The sequence below is a fragment of the Ixodes scapularis genome, unplaced genomic scaffold, assembly GCF_016920785.2.
Source record: "Ixodes scapularis isolate PalLabHiFi unplaced genomic scaffold, ASM1692078v2 PGA_scaffold2__306_contigs__length_199485367, whole genome shotgun sequence".
In the NCBI taxonomy this organism is placed as follows: Eukaryota; Metazoa; Arthropoda; class Arachnida; order Ixodida; family Ixodidae; genus Ixodes; species Ixodes scapularis.
The window spans coordinates 157,650,462-157,667,722 of record NW_024609857.1 but is presented as its reverse complement, the minus strand read 5'-3'; the positions used below and the strand labels follow the sequence as shown (position 1 = coordinate 157,667,722).

The window sequence follows — 17,261 nt, the reverse complement described above, 5'->3', positions numbered from 1 at the left end:
TTCATAAATTCACCTGGGACCACTGTGTCTGGGTTGGAACTTGGGACCATTTTGTCCTACACCCAAATATACACTTTGCTCTGTTTTCTGCGCAAAAACTTTGCTGTTTCGAGTCCAAACGAATCGCCATTGGCATTCGCGCTTCTTGGACATTGCCAGTGAAAGAAGACGTTTTAGCGTAGGGCATAGGTGCTCATCCCGGTGCAGTTGCGGTTCGTCCGGAATTCTGACTTGGCTGCTCCTGATGCGGCTTTTACGGGCAATTTCGAGAACTGTCTCGTTTTTGCCTGCAGTTTAACTGTACGATGACATTGCTCTTGCCTGCCTCACGGGTTGGCACGAGATGACATGACTCAACATCGTTGGCGGCAATGGGTTCACCTATCACTTCGCCCATGATGTTCTCATTTTCTTTTTTTCTGTACATGCCGTTTTATTCTTTTGTTAGACCTTCGCGAGCACCTGGAACAGCCCTCTACGCCTTTCTTCCTCGCAATGCGAAAACGCAGCTCATGCGCTTTTGCGACTGATGGCCGCAAGAGGTGTCCGCCATTAAATTGCGAACGCTTTTCACGATTTGAGATCGATCCTCTCTTCAAGCTATAGGCTAAACTCTCCCGACCCAGAGTTCCTGCAGAGCCCCAACGAAGGTGGCGCTCCCACAATGAAGCAACGCGAGCGGCTCGCGACTTCTCGGACGGCGGACCCCGTTGTATTATCCTCCGTCCGACGGCATAGTACAGGAGGCGTTGGTCCCTGTCATGTGATTCCTTTTTCTTTGTTCGAACTCTCTCTTTGTCTGGGCTTGCTGAATAATGAGACCGGCTGTCGCCTCGTCCAGCATGTGTATGCCTTTTGTGACGACCCTTCAGACAACCTGCTACCCGGCAATTGTCTAAATAAAAATGATTTTGATTTTGAAATCCTCAAGAAAAAAAAATATTAAGAAAACGAGGCGGTTTATCGAACCTTCTCTCGGCGTACATCTTCACTTTGCCCACTGCCGGTAAAAGTATTTATTTGACGATCTGCGGCGTACTCACTCGCCGAGACACGCATCGCCTTTCGAATAGAAAAAAAAATAAATAAATTGCTTTGACGACAATACGATAGTGAAACTGAACAAATTGACACATGTTTCACTAAGGGATAGAGAAAGAGATAAATGTAGTTATTGGAAAGCTGAAGAGACTACCCCCTATGAATGGGTAATCTAATTAATTACACTTATTAACAAAATACAATGAGTGTGTAGGTGAGCTGGTGAAAGTGTACCATGACGACGGCTAACCTTCGATTGAGGCACACACAAAAAAAGCATATGAAGGTCGCCTTTTATTTGCTGTTTTCTCCACCACTTTAGAGTGCGTTTTCCGTTCCTTTCCTTGATTAAACCATTGTACACACGGTGCGATTTTTCTTGTTATCGCACCGTGTGTATAATGGTTGCAAAGCGTCGTGGAACGCGGGTTCCACGACACTTTGCAGCAGGAGTGACAGGGCAACTGCGAAACCGCAAGTAAAATCGCATCATGTGAATCGGGCATTATTGTCGTCATGGTATACCTTGTTATTTGAACAGTCGCGCAGGATCCTTTCTAAATCAAATTGTTACATGTTGTTATCCTCCATGCGGGTGTCAGGTTCAGCTGGCTATATGTAAATATATGATTTAAACTTTAGCCGAGGGCAAAGTTAAAAAGAAGAAAAACTAAGAAAATTGTCAAGGGAAGCGTCAAATGCGCAAATAAAGACAGCACAATGGAGAAAAGTACACCTAGAAGCTATTTTCTAATATTCCTTGACATTTTAATTAAGTACTTTCTAAAATGATGTCTTTTCTGAAGTAATGGAAATCTCAATGAAATTACTTCTGTTTGCGGTTATTTCTAATGTAGCTAAAACGTGTGCGACCGATTTCACGCTAAGCAAAATTTAGACTGTCTCAGTTATTAGTTGAGTAAAATGTATATCTATAAATTACCTCTCCGTCTATTCCCAGTCAACTCCCTTGCGTCGCCAAGCAGCAAGACCCCTGCCTGGATGAGTATCAAAATCCACTTCATTTTCAGGCCCAGGATTGATTGTGCGCTCAGATGCATTAAAAGGCACCCTTATTTCTATCCACGATCTCATAAAACGCTCGCAACTTTCCGAAACGTGCGAGTGGAAATAACGACTCCTAACATAAAACACCTTTAGTGCCTTTGTTCTACAACTATAAAGGGCGAGATTTCTATTCAGTGAGAAACTATTCGAGATGAAGCGAAGATGCAAGGAATGTTTCAAAAGAACTATATTCCGGCTAAGCAGCTTAGCTCTATGCTTTGGAGGGCTTGAAGCCAGTACATCACACACTGGCCTCCGGTACGTGATGTAAAAAGTGCGGCCGTGTTATCTGGGAAGTATTGTCGAGATGAATGAGCAAACCGTGTGTTCCTGGAAAAGCCGCCAAGAGCTCGGGGAAACGTCACTGCCGTTTTGTCAGGTTTGCTACAAGTTTAATTCCTTCCGTACTCTACTTCTTCCTAACAGCTTATCTAACCTTCGTGCCTTCTGTCCTTGTAAATAAGTACAAATAACGCTTATGCAAATTGGCCGCAGTGTTTTGTATGCTTTTTATTTACTATCTTATCACGACCAGCAACGCTGAGTCACCCTTGCTGATGTAAGAGCTTGTAGCATCAGGGCTATAGCCCGTTCTTCTTCACCACGAAGGAAAGAAGTGCCTTTCTACATTGTGCGATTCGTGGTGCTAGCCACGTGATAGAACGCCAAAAACCAGCACGGGCAATCGACGGACAGCGCTGGCTGGACCCTTCAAGATCGATCGAGCTTTGTAAATAGTGTAAATAAGTATGCAGTTGTCCCACGAAAGGCACACTACATGTGTGGTTATCCACAGCAAGAGCTTCGAGGTTCAGACGAGATGAGGTGTCGGCAGCACTGTTGTCTTGTCCCTTCACATGGCTTAAGTCGGCGATGAATTTCGCGATGAAGGCGAGGTGGGAAAGCTTTCCGGGAGGGTGATTTCAACTGGGTGACTGAATAGCATGGACGAGGGTCTCAGTCGCCTAGTTGCATCAGGGCGGCGTCGTGTCCAGCATGCTCCTCAGCGCTGAAGAACTTCGTGACCTCCGTCCATTCCAGCTCGAGACTGGTGCCTTCAACATCGAGTGGGCCTTGTAAATAGTGTAAATAAATATGTGGAGTGTGCCTTCCTGCGGAAGGCACACTCCACATTAGTAGCGTCACAAGGGGGAGGGAAGGGGGCGGAGCGCTCCGGCGACAAGCCGGGGGGGGGGGGGGGGGGGTGTTGCGGTGTGGAGTGTTTTTGACATGACTCATGCAAAAGTGCTAAAAGTTGAGCTATGGGAGTAACAGTGGCACTAATAAGGGAGCGGCTAGCCTGGCATGGGCAGGCATTGTTTGGCTTAGAGCACAAGTGCTTTAAGCATTGTCACATATGGAGAGAAGCATATTTGCACCAGGAACACATTCCAGAGCTCAGCATTCCTTTCACGAGGGTGCACAGGGCTCTGCTACTCAATGCTCACGATAAGCACAACAGGGCAATTAAGCTTTTCATAATAATTCCAACTTGAGTATTTCGTGAGGAACAAGAACTCGGTTCCTATAAAAGAGTGCGACAGAAAGCTAGATGCAAGGAAAACTGACAACTAAATCATGACCCAGGCAAAGGTATGGCAGCTCACACCAGCTCACCTTTCTACATAATGACAAAGGAAGTGGCACTGTTTGTGAAACAGAGCACGTGCAGATGATTTACTCCTCAAAAAGCCAGCTCCTGCACATGCATGCAGTGCTCACAGTTTCTGTGCGGTAACCTGCTTGTTTACAGACTGAGTTGGTGTATAGGAGTTGGGGGGGATGTTGAAATACAGGGAAAGAGTAAATGGATACCGTTTCAAGACATGAAAAACAACAGGCACAATATTCTTTTATGAATCAGTCTTTCATTGAATATTATTTAATCACAGCCAGTACCTGGATCACGAAATGAACCTGTATGATAACATACCCAACAAAGTGCAAGCTTCCCATCAGCATCACTTCCTAGAATGTGCACCAAGGCAGATATCTGGTGTCAGTAGTAACAATGAGATAGGCTGAGCACACATAATGTAACACAAAAGAATTGAAGGTGAACATTTCGGCAGACGTCTGCCTGGTTGGGTTAAATGTTATAAATTTATTTGATAACATTTATTTATAACACAAAAGAAGGAATGCAAAACTAAAACAACACTGAAGGAATATTCAGAAAAAGTGAAAGCAGAGAAGGTAGGCAGTTATGAAGTAAAAAGTTTTACCATAACGCTGTGAAACAAGAATTAAACAACTTTTCTATTTAGCTTTTTTTTTGCGCTGTACAAAGGATCTGCTATTTCTATGAAACAGGTGCTGTCAATCAAGCCGGACTTGGCATGTTCCTACCGGAGGCACCACTTTGACGTTGCTGTTTCAGCAACTGCGCCTGCCAGCTGCTTACCAGGCAACTGCTCACAGAATGCAGTTTCCCAGACTCGCAGAAGTACAGCTTGACTTGCATAAGGTTCTCGCTATAGACGACAACCTCAGCGAGAAGGTCTTTTCCCGCCGTAGACTCCACAAGAGCCGCACATGCTTCGGTGCTCCAGGTATGTTCACGGTCACTAACTTTAGGCTCCACGTCGGCCAAGCACGCCTGCACAGCCTGGAAGGGCAGGCGCAGGAACCGCGTTTCCAGCGGCTTCACCCAGCTTGCAGACACCCAATCCTCATCTCCGAAGTCTGGGAATGCCACTCTCGCAGCATTCCTTTCGGTGTTAAGGCCAACCACTTTTGCACGATACCACCGCTCCTTGTCCCTGCTTCTGGCGGCTATCAGCTCACCTTCAGATTTATGTAGCAGCCTGTCTTCATTAAAAGAGCTACAGCTGCAGGCCACTTGCAAGGTCTACGACTCTCAAATCTCTCTTTGGAAGCTGACGATCCCTTCTCAATTAGCTTCTGGATGGATTTATGGCCATAGGGAAAGACGAGATGGAAGTTGCTAGGGCTCACTGCATGCGAGACCTGTGCCAATACTGTGCTGCCTTCCTTGGAGAGCTTGAGGGTTGCCAAGCATATGGGAGCTTCCTCCTTGACATGCAGGATCATAAAATTCTTTACACCCAAGACGTGCTCGTAAAATGCAGTACTCGTCTTGCCTGCAGTAGCCCTGGGCGCTGAAGAACTTGCATATCCTACTCTCGTCCTTCACAGCAAAGTCTGCGGTGGCCACTCCAGGATCGTCTGTCCCCGTCCGGGTGCTGGGTCCGGCGCTCCAGTTCTCGCCGAATTCGAGACTGGTACCCGGCCGGGAGAAATTCGTCCTGGAACTTCTGCCGGAAATCTCCCCAGCTCAGGAACGGGGCCACGATGCGCCACCAGCGTGCGGCGCTCGCCTGGAACGCCATGGGCAGCACCCGTGCCAGGACGTAGTCGCCCAAGGCGCCCGTGGCGATCTTCTAGGCCGCCAGCTCGGCCAGGAAGTCGGCCACAGACTTCCGGTCGTCGTGGCCCATGTACACCGGGACTGGGACCTGGGGTCGTGGTCCTTGGGCCAGGCGTTGCACAACCGAGTCGCAGAGGTTGGCAACACGTGCCATCAAGTCTGTCGACATCGGGTCAGGCTCTTCTGCGGTCGTCGCCCTGCCCTGTGGTGCCTCTGCGGCGGCTTATCGCGAAAAGGCAAAAACACAAAAAAGAGAACGAAGCGAAACAAAAGAAAACACACAAAGAAATATACACAAGAGCCGTGCTGCGATAGAGGATGGCAAAGATGGCGTCCGGTCGCCGGAGCCTGATCGAACGGCCACGTAGGCCTAAGGGGCCGGGCAAAGTCAAAACGGGAGAAACGCGGCTAAAAATGTCTAAAACGGGCTAAACGCCTGTGGTCCAACCTGCAGGAGAGCAGTGGGCCCCGCATGGAGCGCCAAGAAATGTAGGGTTCCGTGCCACTGCTCGCCCGCAAGGAGGACCAGCGAGGCAGGTATCAGAATAAACTCACTTTTACTGTTCTCGACTGTCCCTGCGAGCTGCCTGCACTGAACTGGCCAGGCTCCAAGCTCCCACTCGCTCGCGCGTCTCGTTCTGTAAGAAAAAAAAGGCTGTAGTCGGATGCATCAGGCGCACATGCACCATTTTACTGAAAGATGCACCCTCCGTTAAGGCCTGTTAAAGAGACTACTACAAAAATCGTCAGGCCACACGACTCCTGCAAAAATCGTGAAAATTGAGAAGCGTCCGGTAGTCGTCGGTCGTATGTCTGTTTGGACACCGGCCAAGCCAAATTCCCGACTTTCCTCCTCGTCTCCTCCACTTTTCTTTGACGTCAGTGCTCGTCAGACTTGACGTCACACCAGGCGCGTAACCAGGGGGGTGGCCCATGGGGCCCGGCCCCCCCCCCCCCCCCCCCCGAAATCTTCCATTTTGATGGGACCTCCTCTCCCCCCTCCCCCTCATACAGCATTTTGTCATGGGCGCCCCCCCCCCCCCCCCCCCCCCCCCCCGAAACAAAATCCTGGCTACGTGCCTGCGTCACACGCCACCTGCCAATGGTGTTCCTGATGCCTGTCTATCTCCCGCGGCTCACTCCGCCCCCCAACGCGCCCGGCCCCCCCCCCCCCCCGCCGTCTTCATTTACAACGTTCACAACGACGACGAAGTCGCCGACGTCGCTACCGCCATCACCTCGTCAGGAAGGCCAAAGAGGTCCGGCTTCGGGTGGATTTGGAAGATTCCTGCGTCGAAGCGCGCGTTTCGGCCGCCCCGGCTCAGCTTTCTTTGTCAAAACCCACGTTCGTAGCTCGAAAAAAAAAAAAAAAAATAAAGAGCAGTGCGCAATTGACTGACAGCCAACAGAGCGTGTGAGTGCAAGGACGTTTAAACAGACAGGACCCGGCATGACGTCAGCCTGAGTGAAGCCGGAAGAAGCGTTTAATCCCAGACTGCCTTGCGCACACCGTTGCGAGGCTGTGGGGTAGCGCACCGAGGGTTCGTCTGCTTTCTAATCTGCTCCGGCGTGTGCTTCACGAGGCTAGCTTTCGATGCGGTCAGCGTCCGCCGTGGGCGTCCACGATGCAAATGCTTTGCAGCGTGAGTGTTTATACTTAGTTCCACATTATGTGCGAGCGAAGTCAGAACTGGAAGTGCGAGCCCGTTGTTCTGTGCGCTCCTGGCTTGCATGCGCGCTCGTGCTATCTGTGCACTGTCCAAAGATGTATGCTCGTGCTCGAAGCTCCGGCTCCGCTCGGACCTACGATGAAACGTACTATAATAACAACATAGGAATCAAACGCAGGTGTCCCAAAACGCCAAATGCTGGTGCGGTAGGCAGTGGACAGTGAAATCTGCCCGCGTACGACTACGATAAGCAGCGCGACAAGGCGCTGAGCGTAGAGACCCCCTTCGTTCAGAAAGTACGTGATCAACCCAAAATCGATTCAGTTTGAGTTGCAACTTCTCTAAAATCTAGGCATTCTAAGCTTACAAAGCGAGCTGCGCGGGGCCACTCTTTGGCTTGAGACGTGGCGTGGTGGAATCGCACAATAAAATATGAACACAAAACAAACTGTTTTCGCTCTTCGTCACTCTCAATAAGACCTACATCGAATTCTATACGATGATGGTAGCACGAACGAAAGGTCGAGGTCTTCCGTATACATAAAGGTAAGACACGTTAGTTTGAGTTTATAAGGAACAACGACAAGCAGCTTCACGAATCCCACTAAAGAGCAAGTTATCCCCATCTAGAACAATAATTCAAGCTCTGTTTTGAAGTATCAGGTGAGTAAATATATTTACATATCTAGTGAGATCAAACACTTTCTTGTTTGATCTGGATGAGCATCGTACTGAACACGGGCTCGTGAAAATCGTACTTTGAAAGGTAGACCGCGATCGCATATGCTCTATATGAAAACTCGAAGAGGGGTATCGGTGGCCTAGTGCGCTAATGCGTCGCAGCTAGGAGCACGTGCAGCGAAAGCTCACGATGCAGAGCCCAGGAAATCCTGGGTTCAATTCCCACCCCTGCCCATGTCCATCTGGATAGGCATCGTACCGGCACACGTTCGTGTTTCACTACTGCGTGACGCACGTTAAAGGGAAGCTGAAGCGGTTTTGAATTGGATGAAAAACACTTGATTCTTTTTAATCGAACTTCAAACATCACGAGCATCGCAAAAAGTATTCTATTCCATGCCCGTGTTACCTTAAAAGACGCTTTTTAAGATGCGTTGAAACCACGCCTCTCCGCGGCAGCGGGAAGTAAAAGGAGAAGGGAAAGGCATGACGTATGACGACGTCACAAAAGTACCTTCGCTCCTGCGGCTTCTCGCCTCGCCTGTGCTGCTCGGCTCCCGTCGTGCGTCGTTGTTGCTCAATTGTTTAGTTTCTTTTCGGGTCTGTTAATTTTTTCTTTTATCGCGTTTGTTCAGTTTAGTTTCACCTTTTTGTGTTGCTGTGGACTTTGTTGCCAGCTCGGCGAACGAGCTTGCTATTTAGGAGTTTCAGCAAATATAGGGGGCGCTCCGATCGATCCAACATGGCGGACAAAAGGGGGACAGATTTGCGACGCCCGTAAGCCGGTAGCGTATAAATAAAACAAAGTGTGTCGTTCTTTGTTGTCGTGTGCGAGACGATCATCGTTTCAACCAAGACCTACCGTGATATGATACAGATGAAGTGTTCAAGCCACTCGAAGGCAAGAAATCTGGCCATAGTCAAGATATGTGTGCCAGTGTTCGACGTGAGCTCTCGCGCTGGTGCAGCTGTCATCAAGTTGAACCGAAAGTACGCGGGTCCAAAGAAAGGTACAGCTGCAACGGAAAAAGAGTAGCACAAGTGACCGATGACCGGAGCGGCAAAATCGCGACACGCGGCGCTCTTGTTCTCAAGCGTGCCGATAGCGAGAGTGCCAGTCACGTTGCATGTCTCAACGCGGGGGTGGCCGGCAGAAAATTGAGAGATAAGATAGCTGTTACAATGAGGGCTTTCGGATGGGCTGTTTTTTATAGACACTCAAAAATATAGTATCCGGTGTCAAAATATAGACACTCAAAAACTAGTATCCGGTGTTATCGGGGTGAACGTCAGCGATCACTTGCCCATTTTTCTCATGACTACTCAAAACGCAATAGTTGAATCATATAAAGAAATTCATACTCTTACATTTCAGGACGTTAATCCACTAACATTAAAACAATTTCGCAATGAACTCGCACAGATATGCTGGGATATAGTATATAGTAAAACTACCCCTGATGAAGCGTACGACACGTTTTTAACCTTGTTTAAGTCGGTTTATGTAAGATTATTTCGTCACAAGGCATCAAGAAGCAAAAAGTCAAGGAAACCATGGATAACGAACGAGTCGTTAAAACTAATAAAACAAAAAGATGCTCTTTATCGGCGGTTTTTACAGACAAGAAACTCAAATGATCTACATGCTTTCAAAGTTTTTCGTAATAAAGTGACTAGTTTTCTTAGAAATGCAAAAAGGAATTATCTTCACAACCTGTTCAATGCCGACATACTAAAACGAAGTGACATTACGTGGCAAAGACTGAATACAGTGCTTGGTCGTGGCCAGCAACACTCACAGTGTATTCAAGAGTTACTTTTAAATGGCCAAGCAACATCGGGAACGGCGCTAGCTAACTCTTTTAATGACTTTTTTGTATCGCTGGCTAACAGTACATATGATCCGCGTAGTTTAGAATACCTAAAAGCTGGAAACCGTGAAAGTGCGTTTTAGGACCGACTAATGCTGAAGAAATTTATCACGTGTTTCTTTCATTCCGTAACAGTAACTGTTGTGACGCCGATGACTTGCAAATTCGTCCAGTTAAGTACGTCCTAGATCTAATTTGTCCTGCACTTGAACATATTTATAACCTGTCATTTATACACGGCGTATTTCCAAAGCGTATGCAGTTAGCGAAGGTGAGCGTTTTGTATAAAGGGGGTGACAAAAACGAATTATCAAATTACAGACCAATATCAATTCTTCCCGTTTTTTCAAAAGGTCTAGAAAAATTAATTAATGATAGAATGACTGCTTTCTGTGAAAAACATAGGATAATCACAGACTTTCAATTTGGCTTCAGAAAGGGTCGTTCAACCGAGTCAGCACTCCTGACACAAAAAGAATTGATTCTCCATGCCATTGAACACAAACTGCTAACACTAGTGATTTTTGTAGATTATTCAAAGGCCTTTGACCGAATAAACCACGTTACCTTACTAAAAAAACTCGATATCTATGGCTTCCGAGGGGTATTTCTAGATTTGTTGAAAAGTTATCTTCAGTTTCGTTTCCAGAAAGTTGTTATAAACAACAAGGTGTCAGATATCAAAGCGATTCAATCCGGGGTACCCCAGGGTAGCATTCTTGGGCCCTTGTTATTCAATATATATATTAATGACGTAATAAATATTGATAATGGTACCCAATTTGTTATGTATGCCGACGACACCAGTTTATTTTTTAATTCTTCCGATATTAAACAATTAATAAATCATGCAAATAATGTTCTCGATAAATTAAACCAATGGACCCTGTTGAATTCACTGGCTATTAACAAGTCCAAAACAAAAGCTGTACTTTTCAGACCTAAAAATCAGAAAGCAAGTATTGAGAACCCCCTCATGATAGGGACTTCAACTGTGGATGTTGTGCCCTCAGTTAAAAGCCTAGGAGTTGTATTTGAAGAACACTTAGTTTGGAACAAACATATTGAAATAATTGCTAATAAACTCTCTCGCGTCGTAGGTATTCATACAAAGTTGCGGTTTTTCCTACCCACTAATATAAAATTGCTTATTTACAATTCCCTGTTTGTTTCTCACATCAACTACTGCCACCTAGTTTGGGGGATTACAACCACGTCAAACCTTACTAAACTCTTTTTACTACAGAAAAAAGCCGTGCGCGTTATCACTGGCTCTCCCTACGATGCGCATACCGAACCACTTTTTAAAAGTCTTAAGGTACGTCCAGTTAACTTTTTATATAATGATATACTGCTCAAGAGGTACTATGCCGGCAAAAAACTAAATAACAACATCATAGAACAATTATCTAGATTAACAAGAAACACTAACATTTATAACACACGTCACAATGAAGCATGGATCATTCCTCATGCACGTACGAATTACGGAAATCAATCTTTATGTTACACATTACCATTTTTATTAAATTCACTTGATAATTAGAAATATAAGTGTTTCATGTTCCATGCAGTTTATATATCTAGATCTATTGTTTCACCTTGTATCTCTTCGTGTGCATTGATTGTTTAATGTTTAGTAAGTGATGCTGATGTAGCGTTACTTGTTTGTTATTGAGTATTATTACCAGTGCTGTTGCCGAATCTTTTTTGCTTGTTTTTTACACTGCAATGGGACTATGCATATGCAGAGGGGGCTCAGACCCAGTCAAGCCGCACCCTTGCGGCTTTTTGTCAGAGCTCCTTGCATCATTTGTTTAGTACTTTGTACTTGGTGATGTTAAATAAACTTTGATTTGATTTGATTTGATGTATCAGCAGAAGACACGTGTCCTTTTGAAAATGTCTTTTATTAGGGCAAAAATAGGTTTTCATACACAACCGAAGGGTTCGCAACACCATTCAATGCGAGGCCTGAACGGTTACATCATCTAACCAACGTCAACGAAAATGTTTGTTGCCGCAGACCGATAAATTTAGGTTTAGATAAGTATGCGTCATAGTTTCAGCCTCAAACACGCAACATTGTCGATATGTACTTTTCTTGATAACTGCGCCAACGTGAGAGAGCCCTCGTCGTCGAACACTTGCACACATATCTTGACTATGGCGTATGGCAAGATTTCTTGCTTGAAGTGAAGATCATCTCGCTACGACTAGCTATGACCACCCATCGCAGCGATGCAGGCGTCGAAGGGGCGCAACGCAGTCAATCGCCGTCACCCGACGATGCTCGTTTGGTATTCACGGCTTTCCGCCCAGGTGCTTCGTTTGTACTTGGCACCGAGTGTTATTTTCTGTGCTTGTGTGTGCTCAGTGGCTAGATACGGGCCTCAAGAGCAGTTCATCAGGCTCAATAGCGTTCGCCGAAGAACGTCTGAAGAAAATGCCACCCAGGAAAAAAAGCACGAAGACGAAACGCACCAGCTTGGCGGACTATGCACTGGGCGCGGAAATCGGACCCTGCGGATTATACACCAAATGCAAACTATCTAAAAAACGAAAACATTTTTAAGCTCAAATTGGCTTCTGCGGACTATACGCCTGGACAGTGGTGCCGGTTATTATGCATTGTATATTCACTGCTGTTTCTTGTGGCTTGAGACTGCCTTCCTGTAATGATGCAGAAGGGTCCACTGAACCTTGAAATAAAGATATTTAAGCACATCTAGATGCAATGTCCCTTGAAGCCAGATGGTCAGGGAAAAGGTGTGCCATTACCTAATTTGCCAACAGCACACCAATGGTCACGATCAAAACTCACAGACTCAATGGGCAGTTTTTCACCACAATATTTATTGCCGTGTAATCACCAATTTGTACCATTAAAAATCATGAGGCTGTAGCCTATAGCACATCCATTCTGGATCTGCAAAGCTTATGCTGTAGACATGCATCATCACATGAGCATGTTTCTTCTCAATCTTAAGCGTAAAACGCTAGTTATGCAACGAAATTCCCATATCATCACATTTTTAGCAAATTGAATGGTCACACCTGTCACACTGTTAGCTTTGGAAGTAAACAAATTCACAATACCACCAGTGGCATACATCGTGCCAAGCATTAGTGCCGCATGTGGCACAAAAATGTCCTAACTTGGGAAGCAAACTTAATCGATCTTGTTGATTAAAGCACTTAAGTACGGGAGAAATTATCGATCAGAAGGTCGCTCGAAAGAAAAGTTTTCTCGCTGAACGAATATGACTTTTTATTGGGCGTTCCGTAATGTAAGGCCGAAGACATTCCCTCCGTGATCGGTACAGAAGCATTTGCTTAGCAGTCGGTCGTGCGTGCTAAAAACAACAAAAACAAAGGTGGATTAGAAACGCGATAGATTCGCCTTTGCACGGAGTACTTACACTCAACATCGTGTCAACCTAAAGTGACTATGGCCCACCTTGCTAGCAGCAATCTTAAAATTTATCCGTGTAGTCGTCGCACCTGTGCACCAACCGAAAGCGTTGCTGGCGTTGCTGCAAGCCCTTCCACCGTCAACTTTGAGTCGCTGTTGAGTCTGAAGAACTCTGCTCTGTGAGGTCCATATCCAGCCACTGAGCACATACACAAGCACAGGAAATAATACTCGGTTCCAAGTACAAGCGAAGAACCCGGGGCAAAAAGCCCTGAATGCCAAACGACCTGCGTCGGGCGATGGCGACTGACTGCGTAGTACACAGGTTGCGCTCCTTCGACGCCTGCATCGCTGCGGCGGGTGGTCGTAGCTAGTCGTAGCAGATCGTGTCACCTCTGTTGCTCGTACCGAAACACTAGAGCCGCGTAATATTCTTCCTGCCGAAGTTTATAAGCCTACGTTCCCGGCCAACGCGTATACACAAACGCCCAGCGAACCTATCTCCCTCGCTCTCTTTCGGCGACCGGCCGCCAGGGTGGTGACACCGTCGCTGAAACTCCTCAATCACCTCATGCCGAACTTCTGTGCGGCCGTCGGCTGCACAAACCGATATCAACGTGGTTGCTCCGTGCGCCTTCATCATTTTCCCGCGGACTCCGAACTGTCGAAGCAATGGGTTCTTGCCATGCGAAGGGACAAGTTTGTACCCAACAAGCACAGCGTTTTGTGTTCGGAACATTTCTTGGTTGGAGCTTACGACGACAAAGTGCGACTTATGAATGAGATGGGCATGGGTGTAAAAAATGCTCGTCTGAAGCGCGACGCAGTTCCGAGCATCTTCCGACATAAGAGCCAGGCACCTCAGCGAATCCGAGGAGCTTACGCGAAACGGAGACGAAACGAGGTAAGGATTGCCACTTCATCGTTCTGCGAAAGCGTGCAATTAGGTTCGTGGATTATTTTAAAAGGCGGGAGCGCGTAGCCTGCCAAAGAGCTTCGTTTGAGCTAGCGCCTGTGCCCCCCTTAGTAAAGTGCTCGACCTCACGAATGTGACATTTGTAAACATCGAAATTGCACGTGGAAAGAAGACTTGTGGGAAATCCTAGCCTTTTGGGCAAGCGTTAAATCCCGGAGTCAGCGAGTCGGAATTTTCAGGATTGTAAACATTAAAGCTTCTCGTGGTGAAGCATTCATGCGAGATTTCCCCTTTATAAATGCGGCAGCGTGCAAGTTACTTGGTACTACTGTAAAACCCTTTATTTTTGAGGCCCTGGTTTTTCGCGAATTGAGCAACGGGGTCATATTCGCGACCATTAAATTTCGCGAATTTTAAAGGCTGGAATTCGCCTCTACAGACAATATAAATAAATATCCGCGTCCACTAAATTTCGCGAATTATAAAATTCGCAAAATTTAGTGGACGCGAATATCTAGCTCGCGAACAGTAAGGGTTTTACGCTATACGCAGTGGGGATTTAGTAGCTTGATAGCCAACCTCTGTTCATATTATTCTCACACCATTGGAATTGTCGTGATTCTCACGGTCAGGGATTTGTCCAGACTCGTGAATCTGGAGGAAGGCTAAAACAATTTCTGGGAGGGCTTTGGGTGCCTGTATACCATAGGCTTGTATACTTCGTGTTGAAAATTCTGGGGGGGGGGGGGGGGGTGTATAAACTACTGTTTATGGTCTAAGAAGCGAAATGTCAGTGTTGCAACATATGGTCCCATAGTCAAAAGAGTATATTCATTTGCCTACGGTTCTCCTCACTGTCGTCTAAGATGGTCGCAGAGCCAAAAGCATATAGACGCTTTGCAGCAGCTGTGCATGGACGCCGCCATAACTGACCTTCAGTTTTTGTTTCCTCTTATTATGTTTATTTCACTCTATCATTACCATAGCAGGCCAGGTTATTGCCATATTAGATTCAACTGTGTCCGTTTCTAAAGCATCGGCCTTTGTAGACGATCGTCAACTACCGTTTCAGTTGCTCGGCATCTCGGTAAGACAACAGAAGGTCAGCAATGGCGGCTGCAATTTGGCGCGTGTGTAAAGCGTCTCTATTCTTCATTGGCCGGCAGTTCTCCTCATCTGTGTCTAAAATGGAACTACATTTTTGCTTATCTGGACATACCCCTACTAGACTTTATAATTTGATTTACATAAAAAATCCTATGCAACAGCACGAAATACAACACTAACAAATGCATGTAATGTAATTTGTTCAATTTTGAACTTTTTGGGGAAATGGATTAACTGTAAAATGGACTGTAACACCCATTCCTCTTCCCAGGTTATCTCTGAGCTCCTTTCTGCACCGTCAGCACCCCCAAACTCTTCAACTGTTGGTGCTGACTTCACTTGTTCAGTGACGGAGACGCTGAACGGCATTGAGGCGGTGTGTGAAGAAGACGAAGAGCCTCAATTCCTAGACCTGAGTGTTCCGCGTGCACATGGGCATGATGACAAACACCCCGGTCCACAAGTTGACACTTATGACAAGGGTATACAGATGTTAGTGCGGCCCAAGATGACATCTCGGTCTACTCAAACTGAAGCTTCAGTCAAGTCCGTTGGTATGTCATTTTTGCTATGGTGATACTGTTCCTGCCTTGAGACAGACAAAATATTTTCTGTTTGCTCTCCCAACCCTATAATCCATTTCACAAGTGTCTGCAGTAAAGACAAAGGCATAGGTGTGCAAGGCATAGGCGTGCAAGCCTAGCTCGGTAGTATGCTTTTGTTTATACAATGACTTGTTTGTAAGAGGCACTTTCTAAAGCCACATGCTTGTGCCCATGCCTTTGTCTTCACTACAGATGTTTGTGAAATAGCGTATAGACGTGACACTGACTGAAAGCATGCAACTGCATTTCACCTTTGAAAAGGTGCATGGCTGTACAGTGAAGGTCATGCTCACTCCAGTGAGCTCCGCACGAGTAAGAAATGTGAGCAGCAAGCACTAAATAACTCCAGTTATATCATGAGATCAAGAAAGTGAAGAATAGCCAAACATTTTTTTTAGTGCCTTAAAAATACCCCTCGCCTCCAATTTTTTAGAGGTATTGCATAAAGAATAGGCAGCAATAAAAACTATGATTGCCTAAAGAGAGCTCACAAAACAAACATCAAAAGGGCGAAGTATGCAGGCGCATGTTCAGGGGAAGACCATTCCGATCGATGATAGCGCATAAAAAAAATTCTTTGGAAAGTTTGAGAAGAGAAATACAGGCAAGCTGATCAGGAAACATTATAATCGAAACCCCGAGACTAAAATAAACGATGCACCACAACATTTTTTCTATTACTTTGTAGGTTGCGATGTCTGTGAAGTGACAGTCCATGCTTGGGTCATCATAATACAACCAACATTGGTGCACATTGGACACGGCACGTCCGGCGAACAATAGGGAAGATTGCACCAGGAGGTTTCAGAACAGTGTTTCTTCACCACAACTCAATCCTAAGCATCCCACTCTTGCAATGTTATATAAAAGAAACCACCACCTCAGTTGGGACCGTGAAATCCTGGCTGCAGCTAAAAAAAAAAAAAGTTTTTCCGAATAACTTTTTTTTTTAAATTCGTAGTACACTAGCTGGTGCATGCATACTTACCACTGAGAGATGTATTTGTTATTTGCTTCCCAATAGCCAATCGAATATACTCTTTGGGGCAAGTTTAAGTACCTACAGTATTCCCAAAGAATAGCTTGTGCACCAAATTGTGGCTCGGGTTCGCAACTGGTTGAGTGTGCAATTTTATACTTGGTTTCAGCTTGATTCCGGACGCAGCCGACACTACAAACTAAAGGGACGAGTCAAGAGCACAAGTCACTGGACCTTTTCTGTTTATGATAGGTTCATTGATGATAGAACACGTACAGGAACAGTATGAACACCATGATGGTGCAATTTTGATGCTGTCTGATATGTCCCGTTACCTTGTAGTATGAGCTGCGTCCTCGCCACAGAAAAAACTAATCAATAACAATGAACCCCTGTGTGTGTAAGAGGTTCAAAATTTCAGATTTACCATATCTTCATAAATGTTTTTATTCTTTTTCAGAAGTGCAAGCCAGTCCGCTGTGTGCTGATGCAAGCACAGAGACTGAGAGCAGCTTTT

General features: G+C 45.9%; 1 protein-coding gene across 1 annotated transcript; it reads right to left on the bottom strand.

Moving 5' to 3' along the window:
• Positions 1-4,432: 4,432 nt before the first annotated feature.
• LOC120844472 (tudor domain-containing protein 1-like) lies at positions 4,433-16,482 on the bottom strand. The gene is given in 4 exon segments (XM_042291600.1): positions 4,433-4,962; positions 4,965-5,193; positions 5,195-5,398; positions 16,447-16,482. Coding segments are annotated over 4 exon segments (999 nt in total).
• Positions 16,483-17,261: the final 779 nt, after the last annotated feature.